General features: G+C 46.7%; 1 protein-coding gene across 2 annotated transcripts in view; it reads left to right on the top strand.

The window, feature by feature from the left end:
- The window catches only part of LOC124018507 (CD82 antigen-like), a 70835-nt gene that overhangs the window by 33519 nt on the left and 19304 nt on the right, over positions 1 to 18012 (top strand). For both annotated transcript variants that reach the window (XM_046333837.1, XM_046333836.1), the window contains exons 4-5: positions 9844 to 9968; positions 11423 to 11497. In XM_046333837.1, the coding sequence (XP_046189793.1) occupies positions 9844 to 9968; positions 11423 to 11497 (200 nt within the window). The remainder of the gene's footprint in view (positions 1 to 9843; positions 9969 to 11422; positions 11498 to 18012) is intronic.

Below are 18012 nucleotides of genomic sequence, written 5' to 3' on the forward strand. Positions count from 1 at the left end.
GATGGATATAGGTCTGTAACAGTTTGGGTCCAGGGTGTCACCCCCTTTGAAGAGGGGGATGACTGCGGCAGCTTTCCAGTCCTTGGGGATCTCAGACGATATGAAAGAGGTTGAACAGGCTGGTAAATAGGGGTTGCGACAATGGCGGCGGATAGTTTCAGAAATAGAGGGTCCAGATTGTCAAGCCCAGCTGATTTATACGGGTCCAGGTTTTGCAGCTCTTTCAGAACATCTGCTATCTGGATTTGGGTAAAGGAGAACCTGGAGAGGCTTGGGCGAGGAGCTGCGGGGGGGCCGGGGCTGTTGGCCGAGGTAGGAGTAGCCAGGCGGAAGGCATGGCCAGCCGTTGAGAAATGCTTGTTGAAGTTTTCGATAATCATGGATTTGTCGGTGGTGACCGTGTTCCCTAGCCTCAGTGCAGTGGGCAGCTGGGAGGAGGTGCTCTTGTTCTCTATGGACTTCACAGTGTCCCAGAACTTTTTGGAGTTGGAGCTACAGGATGCAAACTTCTGCCTGAAGAAGCTGGCCTTAGCTTTCCTGACTTCCCTGAACAGTTGCATATCGCGGGGACTGTTCGATGCTATTGCAGTCCGCCACAGGATGTTTTTGTGCTGGTCGGGGGCAGTCAGGTCTGGAGTGAACCAAGGGCTGTATCTGTTCTTAGTTCTGCATTTTTTGAACGGAGCATGCTTATCTAAAATGGTGAGGAAGTTACTCTTAAAGAATGACCAGGCATCCTCAACTGACGGGATGAGGTCAATGTCCTTCCAGGATACCTGGGCCAGGTCGATTTAGAAAGGCCTGCTCACAGAAGTGTTTTAGGGAGCGTTTGACAGTAATGTCAATGATAATGAATGATAATGATAGTAATGTGGCAGTCATTTCACCAGAGGAATGACAGTAATGTGGCAGTCATTTCACCAGAGGAAAGACAGTAATGTGGCAGTCATTTCACCAGAGGAAAGACAGTAATGTGGCAGTCATTTCACCAGAGGAATGATAATGATAGCAATAGTTCATACCCATCTATTCCTCTGTTTTATATTATAATGCAGCCGTGATGGCGAGTGGGGACGCAGACCCTGATGAGTCTTCTGTTACTTCTGTTACATTGTTTACTTTGCCTGCACTGCTCCATTGTTGATACAATGTATCATTTCATCTGTTATAACCAAGAGCACAGACCAGTCTGAGTTGACTTTATGTTGATACAATGTATCTGTTATAACCAAGAGCACAGACCAGTCTGAGTTGACTTTATGTTGATACAATGTATCATTTCATCTGTTATAACCAAGAGCACAGACCAGTCTGAGTTGACTTTATGTTGATACAATGTATCATCTGTTATAACCAAGAGCACAGACCAGTCTGAGTTGACTTTATGTTGATACAATGTATCATCTGTTATAACCAAGAGCACAGACCAGTCTGAGTTGACTTTGCAAGTTCTTTATTATGAAGCCAAGATTGATGGGCCGGCAGGGTAGCCTAGTGGTTAGAGCGTTGGACTAGTAACCAGGCAGGGTAGCCTAGTGGTTGGACTAGAAACCAGAAGGTTACAAGTTCAACTCCCCGAGCTGACAAGGTACAAATCTGTCGTTCTGCCCCTGAACAGGCAGTTAACCCACTGTTCCTTGGCCGTCATTGTAAATGAGAATTTGTTCTTAACGGACTTGCCTAGTTAAATAAAGGTAAAATATATATATTAAATAAAATAAAGGTAAAAATACAAAGAATAATGGGGGGAAAAACTTTGGAGTACTTTAAATGGAATTATCGGTAGAATTCAACTCCATCTTTCACCCAATCAGATGGCTTTATTCATCACAAAACCATTTGATGTTGGCAATTTATTTGATTGATTACTTCATTGTCAAAGTGGGTTAGGCAGGAAATGCCAACAACGAACAGTGAGCAATTGTATTCATGCATTAAAATATATAATAATGAAAGAGAAGCATTTCAAGTTGGAATTCTGTCAAGTTAGTGTGGCAGAGGTGGAACAATTGTTGTTAACGAACCAATAATGACAAACCTCCTGGCATCGACAACTAAGATGGAAAGCTACTGAGGATGGTAGCTGACGCTACAGCCACTCCTATCTGTCATATTTTTAATCTGAGCCTAAGAGGAAAGTCTTTGTCCTCAGGCCTGGAGGGAAGCCAAAGTCATTCCACTACCCAGGAGTGGTAAAGCTGCCTTTACTGGTTCTAACAGCAGACCTATAAACTTGCTACCAGCTCTTAGCAAACTGTTGGAAAAAATGGTGTTCGATCAAGTACAATGCTATTTCTCTGTAAACAAATGAACAGCAGACTTTCTGCATGCTTATAGAGAAGGGCACTCAACATGTACTGCACTGACACACATGACTGATGATTGGTTGAACGAAATGGATATTTAGTTAGATTGTGGGAGCTGTACTGTTAGATTTCAGTGCAGCCTTTGATATTATTGACCATAACCTGTTGTTCAAAAAACATGTGTTATGACTTTTCAACCTCAGCTCTGAATCCACGATATGGCAATCTATCTAATAGAACTCAGGGGGTTTATTTTAGTGGAAGCTTCTCTAATGTCAAACATGTAAAGTTTGGTGTACCGCAGGGCAGCTCTCTAGGCCCTCTACCCTTTTTTTCTATATGACCCATATTACCAGAAGTAACCTTTTATTTCTGTCTACTGGGATTTGTGCGCATTTGATCAAATTTCACAAAACCACGTTGCGGGCCGTTTTAAACTAATCCCGGGTTGCTAATTATTGGTTTGGTAACAAACAACGTCATGTTACCTAGCTAGCTAACAACCTGGTCACTTCACACTAGGTTTAGGCACATCTGATTGGCCCAGGAAGAAAGGAAAAGGGTTTGCTCCTCGTGAGATGTGATTCCAAGGTAGGATTCATGTAGGCCTAATGGGAGACTAAACTATATAGGATTCATATAGGCCTAATGGCAGACTAAACTATATAGGATTCATACCCTCCCACCACCGTTCCCTCCCCTCACCACCGTTCATTCCCCCCAGCACCGTTCACTCCCCCCAACGTTAGAGAGGTCTGTTCTCAAGCTGTTACAACGTTAGAGAGGAGAGGGATCTGTTCTCTAGCGAGGAGAGGGATCTGTTCTCTGGCGGATCTGTTCTCTGGCGAGGAGAGGGATCTGTTCTCTGGCGAGGAGAGGGGTCTGTTCTCTGGCGAGGAGAGGGGTCTGTTCTCTGGCGAGGAGAGGGGTCTGTTCTCTGGCGAGGAGAGGGGTCTGTTCTCTGGCGAGGAGAGGGGTCTGTTCTCTGGCGAGGAGAGGGGTCTGTTCTCTGGCGAGGAGAGGGGTCTGTTCTCTGGCGAGGAGAGGGGTCTGTTCTCTGGCGAGGAGAGGGGTCTGTTCTCTGGCTGTTCTCTGGCGAGAGGGGTCTGTTCTCTGGCGAGGAGAGGGGTCTGTTCTCTAGATGTTCCAACGTTAGGGTAACGGTAACGAGGAGAGGGATCTGTTCTCTAGATGTTCCAACGTTAGAGTAACGGTAACGAGGAGAGGGATCTGTTCTCTAGCGAGGAGAGGGATCTGTTCTCTAGATGTTCCAACGTTAGAGTAACGGTAACAGGGATCTGTTCTCTAGATGTTCCAACGTTAGAGGAGAGAGGGATCTGTTCTCTAGATGTTCCAACGTTAGAGGAGAGGGATCTGTTCTCTAGATGTTCCAATGTTAGAGGAGAGATCTGTTCCAACGTTAGAGAGGGATCTGTTCTCTAGCTGTTCCAAAGTTAGAGGAGAGGGATCTGTTCTCTAGCGAGGAGAGGGATCTGTTCTCTAGATGTTCCAACGTTAGAGTAACGGTAACGAGGACAGTGATCTGTTCTCTAGATGTTCCAACGTTAGAGGACAGTGATCTGTTCTCTAGATGTTCCAACGTTAGAGGACAGTGATCTGTTCTCTAGATGTTCCAACGTTAGAGGACAGTGATCTGTTCTCTAGATGTTCCAACGTTAGAGGACAGTGATCTGTTCTCTAGATGTTCCAACGTTAGAGGACAGTGATCTGTTCTCTAGATGTTCCAACGTTAGAGGAGAGAGCTGTTCTCTAGATGTTCCAACGTTAGAGGAGAGAGGGATCTGTTCTCTGATGTTCCAACATTAGAGGAGAGAGGGATCTGTTCTCTGATGTTCCAACGTTAGAGGAGAGAGGGATCTGTTCTCTGATGTTCCAACGTTAGAGGAGAGAGGGATCTGTTCTCTGATGTTCCAACGTTAGAGGAGAGAGGGATCTGTTCTCTGATGTTCCAACGTTAGAGGAGAGAGGGATCTGTTCTCTGATGTTCCAACGTTAGAGGAGAGAGGGATCTGTTCTCTGATGTTCCAACGTTAGAGGAGAGAGGGATCTGTTCTCTAGCTGTTCCAACGTTAGAGGAGAGAGGGATCTGTTCTCTAGCTGTTCCAACGTTAGAGGAGAGAGGGATCTGTTCTCTAGCTGTTCCAACGTTAGAGGAGAGAGGGATCTGTTCTCTAGCTGTTCCAACGTTAGAGGAGAGAGGGATCTGTTCTCTAGCTGTTCCAACGTTAGAGTAACGGTAGTGAGGAGAGGGATCTGTTCTCTAGATGTTCCAACGTTAGAGTAACGGTAACGAGGAGAGGGATCTGTTCTCTAGATGTTCCAACGTTAGAGTAACGGTAACGAGGAGAGGGATCTGTTCTCTAGATGTTCCAACGTTAGAGGAGAGAGATCTGTTCTCTAGATGTTCCAACGTTAGAGAAGAGATCTGTTCTCTAGATGTTCCAACGTTAGAGGAGAGGGATCTGTTCTCTAGCGAGGAGAGGGATCTGTTCTCTAGATGTTCCAACGTTAGAGTAACGGTAACGAGGACAGTGATCTGTTCTCTAGATGTTCCAACGTTAGAGGAGAGAGATCTGTTCTCTAGATGGTCCAACGTTAGAGGAGAGAGGGATCTGTTCTCTAGATGTTCCAACGTTAGAGGAGAGGGATCTGTTCTCTAGCGAGGAGAGGGATCTGTTCTCTAGATGTTCCAACGTTAGAGTAACGGTAACAGGGATCTGTTCTCTAGATGTTCCAACGTTAGAGGAGAGAGGGATCTGTTCTCTAGATGTTCCAACGTTAGAGGAGAGAGGGATCTGTTCTCTAGATGTTCCAATGTTAGAGGAGAGATCTGTTCCAACGTTAGAGAGGATCTGTTCTCTAGCTGTTCCAACGTTAGAGTAACGGTAGTGAGGAGAGGGATCTGTTCTCTAGATGTTCAAACGTTAGAGGAGAGAGATCTGTTCTCTAGATGTTCCAACGTTAGAGGAGAGAGATCTGTTCTCTAGATGTTCCAACGTTAGAGGAGAGGGATCTGTTCTCTAGCGAGGAGAGGGATCTGTTCTCTAGATGTTCCAACGTTAGAGGAGAGAGATCTGTTCTCTAGATGGTCCAACGTTAGAGGAGAGAGGGATCTGTTCTCTGATGTTCCAACGTTAGAGTAACGGTAACGAGGAGAGGGATCTGTTCTCTAGATGTTCCAACGTTAGAGTAACGGTAACGAGGAGAGGGATCTGTTCTCTAGATGTTCCAACGTTAGAGGACAGTGATCTGTTCTCTAGATGTTCCAACGTTAGAGGACAGTGATCTGTTCTCTAGATGTTCCAACGTTAGAGGACAGTGATCTGTTCTCTAGATGTTCCAACGTTAGAGGACAGTGATCTGTTCTCTAGATGTTCCAACGTTAGAGGACAGTGATCTGTTCTCTAGATGTACCAACGTTAGAGGAGAGAGCTGTTCTCTAGATGTTCCAACGTTAGAGGAGAGAGGGATCTGTTCTCTGATGTTCCAACATTAGAGGAGAGAGGGATCTGTTCTCTGATGTTCCAACGTTAGAGGAGAGAGGGATCTGTTCTTTGATGTTCCAACGTTAGAGGAGAGAGGGATCTGTTCTCTGATGTTCCAACGTTAGAGGAGAGAGGGATCTGTTCTCTGATGTTCCAACGTTAGAGGAGAGAGGGATCTGTTCTCTGATGTTCCAACGTTAGAGGAGAGAGGGATCTGTTCTCTGATGTTCCAACGTTAGAGGAGAGAGGGATCTGTTCTCTGATGTTCCAACGTTAGAGGAGAGAGGGATCTGTTCTCTGATGTTCCAACGTTAGAGGAGAGAGGGATCTGTTCTCTAGCTGTTCCAACGTTAGAGGAGAGAGGGATCTGTTCTCTAGCTGTTCCAACGTTAGAGGAGAGAGGGATCTGTTCTCTAGCTGTTCCAACGTTAGAGGAGAGAGGGATCTGTTCTCTAGCTGTTCCAACGTTAGAGTAACGGTAGTGAGGAGAGGGATCTGTTCTCTAGATGTTCCAACGTTAGAGTAACGGTAACGAGGAGAGGGATCTGTTCTCTAGATGTTCCAACGTTAGAGTAACGGTAACGAGGAGAGGGATCTGTTCTCTAGATGTTCCAACGTTAGAGGAGAGAGATCTGTTCTCTAGATGTTCCAACGTTAGAGAAGAGAGATCTGTTCTCTAGATGTTCCAACGTTAGAGGAGAGGGATCTGTTCTCTAGCGAGGAGAGGGATCTGTTCTCTAGATGTTCCAACGTTAGAGTAACGGTAACGAGGACAGTGATCTGTTCTCTAGATGTTCCAACGTTAGAGGAGAGAGATCTGTTCTCTAGATGGTCCAACGTTAGAGGAGAGAGGGATCTGTTCTCTAGATGTTCCAACGTTAGAGGAGAGGGATCTGTTCTCTAGCGAGGAGAGGGATCTGTTCTCTAGATGTTCCAACGTTAGAGTAACGGTAACAGGGATCTGTTCTCTAGATGTTCCAACGTTAGAGGAGAGAGGGATCTGTTCTCTAGATGTTCCAACGTTAGAGGAGAGAGGGATCTGTTCTCTAGATGTTCCAATGTTAGAGGAGAGATCTGTTCCAACGTTAGAGAGGGATCTGTTCTCTAGCTGTTCCAACGTTAGAGTAACGGTAGTGAGGAGAGGGATCTGTTCTCTAGATGTTCAAACGTTAGAGGAGAGAGATCTGTTCTCTAGATGTTCCAACGTTAGAGGAGAGAGATCTGTTCTCTAGATGTTCCAACGTTAGAGGAGAGGGATCTGTTCTCTAGCGAGGAGAGGGATCTGTTCTCTAGATGTTCCAACGTTAGAGGAGAGAGATCTGTTCTCTAGATGGTCCAACGTTAGAGGAGAGAGGGATCTGTTCTCTGATGTTCCAACGTTAGAGTAACGGTAACGAGGAGAGGGATCTGTTCTCTAGATGTTCCAACGTTAGAGTAACGGTAACGAGGAGAGGGATCTGTTCTCTAGATGTTCCAACGTTAGAGGAGAGGGATCTGTTCTCTAGATGTTCCAACATTAGAGGAGAGAGGGATCTGTTCTCTAGATGTTCCAACGTTAGAGGAGAGAGGGATCTGTTCTCTGATGTTCCAACGTTAGAGGAGAGAGGGATCTGTTCTTTGATGTTCCAACGTTAGAGGAGAGAGGGATCTGTTCTCTGATGTTCCAACGTTAGAGGAGAGAGGGATCTGTTCTCTGATGTTCCAACGTTAGAGGAGAGAGGGATCTGTTCTCTGATGTTCCAACGTTAGAGGAGAGAGGGATCTGTTCTCTGATGTTCCAACGTTAGAGGAGAGAGGGATCTGTTCTCTGATGTTCCAACGTTAGAGGAGAGAGGGATCTGTTCTCTAGCTGTTCCAACGTTAGAGGAGAGAGGGATCTGTTCTCTAGCTGTTCCAACGTTAGAGTAACGGTAGTGAGGAGAGGGATCTGTTCTCTAGATGTTCCAACGTTAGAGTAACGGTAACAGGGATCTGTTCTCTAGATGTTCCAACGTTAGAGTAACGGTAACGAGGAGAGGGATCTGTTCTCTAGCTGTTCCAACGTTAGAGGAGAGAGATCTGTTCTCTAGATGTTCCAACGTTAGAGAGGGATCTGTTCTCTAGATGTTCCAACGTTAGTAATGAGGAGAGGGATCTGTGATGTGCTGCAAGGTCTGTCTCTAATAATCAGAGACATGTCTGGTTAAACTGCTTTTGCTGGGAATGAGGGTTCCCATCCAGCGGTTTACATATTCCTTCAGTAATATTGCCACAGTCATCCCGCTTAGAATAAGAAGAATAAGAAATCAGCCAGCATGGCATTATTGAACTTCCTGTATTCCACATTGGTCACACGCTAGAGTATAGCGCCAACCAACCACAACTATTTCATCACAGCATTAAATAGGATACTGTTTTTTCTGTGTATTTAGTTCGTTTTGTCTCTATGACCTATTATATATAATATAATTATACATGTGGCCATGTTTCACATCTTGCATAAGCATTTCACTGTACTGCGCTGACACTGCGCTGACAAAGAAACACTTTGATTTGCACAACGTGCCAGATGTTTCTGCCATTATAGTGAAAACCTCTGGGGATCTCAGGAGCTCGTCTCTGTCTCCAAGGATGATGTCTCCTAAACTAAATACTTGAGTTGAGGTTGAACTGTCCGTTCTTTCTCTCTCTGTGTCTCAGTGGTGGTTTTCTGGGCTTTGTAGAAAGTCTGGGCCTCCGTGATGGCACACGTCTGGTTCCAGACCTCGAGTGATCCACAGAAACACGCTTCTCTCTTTCCTTTGCAAGCCTCAGAATGTTTGGCAGTTACACACACACACACATACACACTAAGAACAGTGTCCTCAGAGTAACATATATCATTCCTCCTGTTGCCAGACATAATCTATGTCCCAAATTGCACCATGTTCCCTATATAGTGCACAATATTTTACGTTTTTTAGGTGGACTTTTTTGGTCCAAAGTAGTGCACTATATCGGGAAAAGTGTGCCATTTGAAATGCAGACCTACTCTCTCTCTGGCTCCAGTGGACTTTTAGTTTTTTATAGAAGCCAGAATTCCCAGACCTGTTTCCATGAACAGATATGCTGGTTTGAGATCAGGTCTCCTTTTGGCTTTGTGGGGATGAATTGCCTTATAGGAAGATGTCTGTCTGTCTGTCTGTCTGTCTGTCTGTCTGTCTGTCTGTCTGTCTGTCTGTCTGTCTGTCTGTCTGTCTGTCTGTCTGTCTGTCTGTCTGTCTGTCTGTCTGTCTGTCTGTCTGTCTGTCTGTCTGTCTGTCTGTCTGTCTGTCTGTCTGTCTGTCTGTCTGTCTGTCTGTCTGTCTGTCTGTCTGTCTGTCTGTCTGTCTGTCTGTCTGTCTGTCTGTCTGTCTGTCTGTCTGTCTGTCTGTCTGTCTGTCTGTCTGTCTGTCTGTCTGTCTGTCTGTCTGTCTGTCTGTCTGTCTGTCTGTCTGTCTGTCTGTCTGTCTGTCTGTCTGTCTGTCTGTCTGTCTGTCTGTCTGTCTGTCTGTCTGTCTGTCTGTCTGTCTCGTCTGTCTGTCTGTCTGTCTGTCTGTCTGTCTGTCTGTCTGTCTGTCTGTCTGTCTGTCTGTCTGTCTGTCTGTCTGTCTGTCTGTCTGTCTGTCTGTCTGTCTGTCTGTCTGTCTGTCTGTCTGTCTGTCTGTCTGTCTGTCTGTCTGTCTGTCTGTCTGTCTGTCTGTCTGTCTGTCTGTCTGTCTGTCTGTCTGTCTGTCTGTCTGTCTGTCTGTCTGTCTGTCTGTCTGTCTGTCTGTCTGTCTGTCTGTCTGTCTGTCTGTCTGTCTGTCTGTCTGTCTGTCTGTCTGTCTGTCTGTCTGTCTGTCTGTCTGTCTGTCTGTCTGTCTGTCTGTCTGTCTGTCTGTCTGTCTGTCTGTCTGTCTGTCTGTCTGTCTGTCTGTCTGTCTGTCTGTCTGTCTGTCTGTCTGTCTGTCTGTCTGTCTGTCTGTCTGTCTGTCTGTCGGTCGTAGGTGTGCTAACATGCTAGCCTATATATGGTTTGTTTCTCTCTACAGAAGAGTCCTCCACAGCGCTGAAGATAGCTTCCTACATCCTGATAGGTGTCGGTGGTCTCTCCATGTTGATGGGCTTCCTGGGTTGCCTGGGGGCTATCTACGAGATCCGCTGTCTGCTGGGCCTGGTGAGCGCACACACACACGCAGGCACACTGGACTGCCTGGTCTGACTCTCAGTCAGTGGTGCACAAATCTAAAGTGAAAACCATCTTTAAAACATTGCTGGCATCTCCAAAATCTACACTATAAAACATTAGGAACCCCTGCTGTATAAAACATTAGGAACACCTGCTCTTTCCATGACACAGACTGACCAGGTGAATCCAGGTGAAAGATATGATCCCTTATTGATGTCTCTTGTTAGATCCACTTCAAATCAGTGTAGATGAAGGAGAGGAGACGGGTTAAAGAAGGATTTTTAAGCCTTGAGACATGGATTGTGTATGTGTGCCATTCAGAGGGTGAATAGGCAAGACAAAATATAGAAGTGCCTTTGAACGGGGTATGTCAAGAACTGCAACGATGCTGGGTTTTCCACACAACAGTTTCCTGTGTGTATCAAGAACGGTCCACCACCCAAAGGACATCCAGCCAATTTGACACAACTGTGGGAAGCATTGGAGTCAACATGGACCAGCATCCCTGTGGAAGGCTTTCGACACCTTGTAGAGACCCTGTGGAAGGCTTTCAACACCTTGTAGAGACCCTGTGGAAGACCCTGTTGAAGGCTTTCAACACCTTGTAGAGAACCTGTGGAATGCTTTCAACACCTTGTAGAGACCCTGTGGAAGGCTTTCAACACCTTGTAGAGACCCTGTGGAAGGCTTTCAACACCTTGTAGAGACCCTGTGGAAGGCTTTCAACACCTTGTAGAGTCCCTGTGGAAGGCGTTCAACACCTTGTAGATTCCACGCTCTGACAAGTTGAGGCTGTTATGAGGACAAAAAGGGGCCGCAACTCAATATTATGAAGATGTTCCTTTAGTCCACTCAGTGTATGCTAGTGTGAATGCATTACAAACTACTGCTACTGTACAGGGAGGAGTCGCTCACAAAGCCCCGTGGCTGTTCCAGTTGGATATTGTAGCAACAGAAAGCCCCGTGGCTGTTCCAGTTGGATATTGTAGCAACAGAAAGCCCCGTGGCTGTTCCAGTGGATATTGTAGCAACAGAAAGCCCCGTGGCTGTTCCAGTGGATATTGTAGCAACAGAAAGCCCCGTGGCTGTTCCAGTGGATATTGTAGCAACAGAAAGCCCCGTGGCTGTTCCAGTGGATATTGTAGCAACAGAAAGCCCCGTGGCTGTTCCAGTGGATATTGTAGCAACAGAAAGCCCCGTGGCTGTTCCAGTGGATATTGTAGCAGCGTCTAGGAGATGATGTGGAAGTTCACGTCCTAGTCAATTATTTACATACATAGTTGAATACATAATGCATTTCTATTTGAAGGCAAGGTGGTGTTGCTGTCTGAACGATGCTGCAGGGGATGATGTTTGTGTGGATGTGTTTATGCATTGTTATGATCGACTTTTGCCACGGTGATGTCATCTCATATATCCCATGATCCTCTCTTCCTCCCCAGTACTTCACCTGCCTGCTGCTGATTCTGATTGGTCAGGTGGCAGCCGGTGTACTCATCTACTTCCAGAAGGACCTGGTGAGTGATGTCACTTCCTGTTTACACCGGTTGTTGGTAGAGTTCAGGAAAGGGAAATGTCAGAAAAGTGTGTAATTTTGTAATTTAGCAGACACACTTATCCACTGTGACTTACAGGAGCAATTAGGGCTAAGTGCCTTGCTTAAGGGCACATGAGCAGATTTTTCAACTAGTCAGCTCGGGGATTCGAACCAGCAATATTTTGGTTACTGGCCCAAAGCTCTTAACTGCTGCTGCTCTTAACCACTACACATTTACATTTACATTTAAGTAATTTAGCAGACGCTCTTATCCAGAGCGACTTACAAATTTGTGTGTACCTGAACATTCCAGAATGTTACAGAATGTTGAACCCGCCTGAACACAACCTGTTCTGTAGAAAATGACTCACCCTTCACCCTTGAGACAACACCTTGTTCTGAGACTGATTACACCTTATTACTTTCAGTCAGAACACGCTACCAAAAGCTGTGTTAATGCTTTCTATAGGACCAGAATAACAATCTATAGGACCAGAATAACATTCTATAGGACCAGAATAACAATCTATAGGACCAGAATAACAATCTATAGGACCAGAATAACAATCTATAGGACCAGAATAACAATCTATAGGGCCAGAACAACATATACATTCTATAGGACCAGAACAACATATACATTCTATAGGACCAGAACAACATATACATTCTATAGGACCAGAACAACATATACATTCTATAGGACCAGAACAACATATACATTCTATAGGACCAGAACAACATATACATTCTATAGGACCAGAACAACATATACATTCTATAGGACCAGAACAACATTCTACTGGACCAGAACAACATTCTATAGGACCAGAACAACATATACATTCTATAGGACCAGAACAACATTATATAGGACCAGAACAACATTATATAGGACCAGAACAACATTATATAGGACCAGAACAACATTATATAGGACCAGAACAACAATCTATAGGACCAGAACAACATTCTACTGGACCAGAACAACATATACATTATATAGGACCAGAACAACATATACATTATATAGGACCAGAACAACATTCTATAGGACCAGAACAACATATACATTCTATAGGACCAGAACAACAATCTATATAGGACCAGAACAACATTCTACTGGACCAGAACAACATATACATTCTATAGGACCAGAACAACATATACATTCTACTGGACCAGAACAACATTATATAGGACCAGAACAACATTATATAGGACCAGAACAACATTCTACTGGACCAGAACAACATATACATTCTATAGGACCAGAACAACATTCTACTGGACCAGAACAACATATACATTCTATAGGACCAGAACAACATATACATTCTACTGGACCAGAACAACATTATATAGGACCAGAACAACATTCTATAGGACCAGAACAACATTCTATAGGACCAGAACAACATTCTACTGGACCAGAACAACATATACATTCTATAGGACCAGAACAACATTCTACTGGACCAGAACAACATATACATTCTATAGGACCAGAACAACATATACATTCTACTGGACCAGAACAACATATACATTATATAGGACCAGAACAACATTATATAGGACCAGAACAACATTCTACTGGACCAGAAAAGCATATACATTCTATAGGACCAGAACAACATTCTATAGGACCAGAACAACATTCTATAGGACCAGAACAACATTCTACTGGACCAGAAAAGCATATACATTCTATAGGACCAGAACAACATTCTATAGGACCAGAACAACAATCTATATAGGACCAGAACAACATTATATAGGACCAGAACAACATTATATAGGACCAGAACAACATTATATAGGACCAGAACAACAATCTATATAGGACCAGAACAACATTCTACTGGACCAGAACAACATATACATTCTATAGGACCAGAACAACATTATATAGGACCAGAACAACATTCTACTGGACCAGAAAAGCATATACATTCTATAGGACCAGAACAACATTCTATAGGACCAGAACAACATTCTATAGGACCAGAACAACATTCTATAGGACCAGAACAACATTCTATAGGACCAGAACAACATTCTATAGGACCAGAACAACATTCTATAGGACCAGAACAACATTCTATAGGACCAGAACAACATTCTATAGGACCAGAACAACATTCTATAGGACCAGAACAACAATCTATAGGACCAGAACAACATTATATAGGACCAGAACAACATTCTACTGGACCAGAAAAGCATATACATTCTATAGGACCAGAACAACATTCTACTGGACCAGAACAACATGTATAATAATAGGGAAGACATCAAAATGAAATAACACATATGGAACTAGGCACTAGTGTCGTGGTGGTGATTATTGTTTAAGGAGGCCTTGGCCCCAGAGGCCCCAGGAGGACCAGAGGAAAGCCTGGCCAGGTGTGTGTCTGTCAGTGAGAGGAAGTAAGCAGAGGGGTCAGAGAGAGAGAGGTGTGTGTCGGTGAGGAGAGGGGTCAGAGAGAGGTGTGTGTCGGTGAGGAGAGGGGTCAGAGAGAGAGAGGGGTCAGAGAGAGGGTGACTGCTGCTCGTAGGAACACACTCACAGCAGCTGGAGAGATGTGTGAACACAGATGTGGATAATTGGAGAAACACACACACACACACACACACACACACACACACACACACACACACACACACACACACACACCTTCTATAACTTTCTAGCTGGTTTGGAATGACCTAGCAGATTGTAGCAGAAGATATAAACTTGTAATGGAACAGAACCCATCCTGGCTGGATAGTTTGGCTTGGTTCAGCCACCTCAACAACACACACACACACACACACACACACACACACACACACACACACACACACACACACACACACACACACACACACACACACACACACACTGCCTGTCTCTCCCAGTGGACCTGAAGGGAAACATCTGACTAGGAAACGCCGTAAAGCTGAAGTCCACCTCTCAGACTCAAATATTGTGTGAGTCCCAAATGGCACCCTCTTCCCTCTATAGTGCACTACTTAGGGAGGAGGATGCCATTTGGGACAGCCATAGATATTATCCCTGATGTATCCCTGAAGTACTGCACTATATAGGGAGGAGGGTGCTGTTTGGGACAGCCATATATATTATCCCTGAAGTAGTGCACTATATAGGGAAGAGGGTGCTGTTTGGGACAGCCATAGATATTATCCCTGAAGTAGTACACTACTTAGGGAAGAGGGTGCTGTTTGGGACAGCCATAGATAGTATCCCTGAAGTAGTACACTACTTAGGGAAGAGGGTGCTGTTTGGGACAGCCATAGATAGTATCCCTGAAGCTTCCTGCTTTTTGGATCTGAAATGGAACCAAGTCTGGATCTAACATTTAACATTCATTTTTAAATTTTATTTCACCTTTATTTAACCAGGTAGGCCAGGTCACCTTTATTTAACCGGGTAGGCCAGGTCACCTTTATTTAACCGGGTAGGCCAGGTCACCTTTATTTAACCGGGTAGGCCAGGTCACCTTTATTTAACCGGGTAGGCCAGGTCACCTTTATTTAACCGGGTAGACCAGATCACCTTTATTTAACCGGGTAGACCAGGTCACCTTTATTTAACCGGGTAGACCAGGTCACCTTTATTTAACCGGGTAGGCCAGGTCACCTTTATTTAACCGGGTAGGCCAGGTCACCTTTATTTAACCGGGTAGGCCAGGTCACCTTTATTTAACCGGGTAGGCCAGGTCACCTTTATTTAACCGGGTAGGCCAGGTCACCTTTATTTAACCGGGTAGGCCAGGTCACCTTTATTTAACCGGGTAGACCAGATCACCTTTATTTAACCGGGTAGACCAGGTGAGAACAAGTTCTCATTTACAACTGCAACATGGCCAAGATAAAGCAAAGCAGTGCGACACAAACAACAACACAGAGTTACACATGGAGTAAACAAACATACAGTCAATAACACAATAGAAAAGTCTATATACAGTGTGTGTAAATGAGGTAAGGCAATACAATAGTTCACAGTGGCAAAGTAATTACAATTTAGCAATTAAACACTGGAGTGATATATGTGCAGATGATGAATGTTCAAGTAGAGATACTGGGGTGCAAAGGAGCAAAAATAAATATATATAATAACGGTATGGGGATGAGGTAGTTGGGTGGGCTGTTTACAGATGGGCTGTGTACAGTGATCTGTGAGCTGCTCTGACAGCCGATGCTTAAAGTGAGGGAGATTTGCGTCTCCAGCTTCAGGGATTTAGGTAGGTAGGAAGGGAGATATGATCCTCCCCTACCACCACGCTGAGGCCTCTCCCTACCACCACGCTGAGGCCTCTCCCTACCACCACGCTGAGGCCTCTCCCTACCACCACGCTGAGGCCTCTCCCTACCACCACGCTGAGGCCTCTCCCTACCACCACGCTGAGGCCTCTCCCTACCACCACGCTGAGGCCTCTCCCTACCACCACGCTGAGGCCTCTCCCTACCACCACGCTGAGGCCTCTCCCTACCACCACGCTGAGGCCTCTCCCTACCACCACGCTGAGGCCTCTCCCTACCACCACGCTGAGGCCTCTCCCCTACCACCACGCTGAGGCCTCTCCCTACCACCACGCTGAGGCCTCTCCCTACCACCACGCTGAGGCCTCTCCCTACCACCACGCTGAGGCCTCTCCCTACCACCACGCTGAGGCCTCTCCCTACCACCACGCTGAGGCCTCTCCCTACCACCACGCTGAGGCCTCTCCCTACCACCACGCTGAGGCCTCTCCCTACCACCACGCTGAGGCCTCTCCCTACCACCACGCTGAGGCCTCTCCCTACCACCACGCTGAGGCCTCTCCCTACCACCACGCTGAGGCCTCTCCCTACCACCACGCTGAGGCCTCTCCCTACCACCACGCTGAGGCCTCTCCCTACCACCACGCTGAGGCCTCTCCCTACCACCACGCTGAGGCCTCTCCCTACCACCACGCTGAGGCCTCTCCCTACCACCACGCTGAGGCCTCTCCCTACCACCACGCTGAGGCCTCTCCCTACCACCACGCTGAGGCCTCTCCCTACCACCACGCTGAGGCCTCTCCCTACCACCACGAGGCCTGCTGAGGCCTCTCCCTACCACCACGCTGAGGCCTCTCCCTACCACCACGCTGAGGCCTCTCCCTACCACCACGCTGAGGCCTCTCCCTACCACCACGCTGAGGCCTCTCCCTACCACCACGCTGAGGCCTCTCCCTACCACCACGCTGAGGCCTCCCTCCACCACGCTAGGCCTCACCTACCACCACGCTGAGGCCTCTCCCTACCACCACGCTGAGGCCTCTCCCTACCACCACGCTGAGGCCTCTCCCTACCACCACGCTGAGGCCTCTCCCTACCACCACGCTGAGGCCTCTCCCTACCACCACGCTGAGGCCTCTCCCTACCACCACGCTGAGGCCTCTCCCTACCACCACGCTGAGGCCTCTCCCTACCACCACGCTGAGGCCTCTCCCTACCACCACGCTGAGGCCTCTCCCTACCACCACGCTGAGGCCTCTCCCTACCACCACGCTGAGGCCTCTCCCTACCACCACGCTGAGGCCTCTCCCTACCACCACGCTGAGGCCTCTCCCTACCACCACGCTGAGGCCTCTCCCTACCACCACGCTGAGGCCTCTCCCCCCACCACCACGCTGAGGCCTCTCCAGATGTGCGTCTCCAGCTTCAGTTATTTTTCAGCATCAGCCGGTGGCTGCAGCCTCTCTGCCAGATGGACAAGACTGGACATGTTGCTGCTTCAGTACTTTAAACAATATCTGATTTCTCAGTAATACTCTGTTCACTATAACTAAGCATTTCAACACAACAGACATGTCCAAATCATGTAGCTAACCACGCTGGGCCTGTCGCTGGGCCTGTCGCTGGGCCTGTCGCTGGGCCTGTCGCTGGGCCTGTCGCTGGGCCTGTCGCTGGGCCTGTCGCTGGGCCTGTCGCTGGGCCTGTCGCTGGGCCTGTCGCTGGGCCTGTCGCTGGGCCTGTCGCTGGGCCTGTCGCTGGGCCTGTCGCTGGGCCTGTCGCTGGGCCTGTCGTTGAGCAGGAGGTGAGGATATAGGAAGTGAGGAGATGGGAAGCGAGGAATGTTGGAAAGGCTCATTGAGAGAGCACATGTCTCACCATAGGAAGACAAGCCAGGTCTCCCTTCTGACCTCAATGAAAGGCTCATTGAGAGAGCACATGTCTCACCATAGGAAGACATGCCAGGTCTCCCTTCTGACCTCAATGAGACTTCCTGGTTCAATAAAGGTTCAAAACAAAACCATCGAACTTCCTGTCGTTCTGCTCTTTAACGACACACACCTGAAAGCTTTTAGGGTGGCAGAAAAAAACTCATGGAGCCCTTTTCCTGATACAGTGGTACTACTATTCACTGGAGCCCTATTCCCTATATAGTGCACTACTTTTGACTGGAGCCCTATACACCCTTGTTAAAAGTAGTGCACTATAAACGGAATAGGGTGCCATTTG

This window comes from Oncorhynchus gorbuscha, unplaced genomic scaffold (genome assembly GCF_021184085.1).
Source record: "Oncorhynchus gorbuscha isolate QuinsamMale2020 ecotype Even-year unplaced genomic scaffold, OgorEven_v1.0 Un_scaffold_536, whole genome shotgun sequence".
NCBI classification, from domain to species: domain Eukaryota; kingdom Metazoa; phylum Chordata; class Actinopteri; order Salmoniformes; family Salmonidae; genus Oncorhynchus; species Oncorhynchus gorbuscha.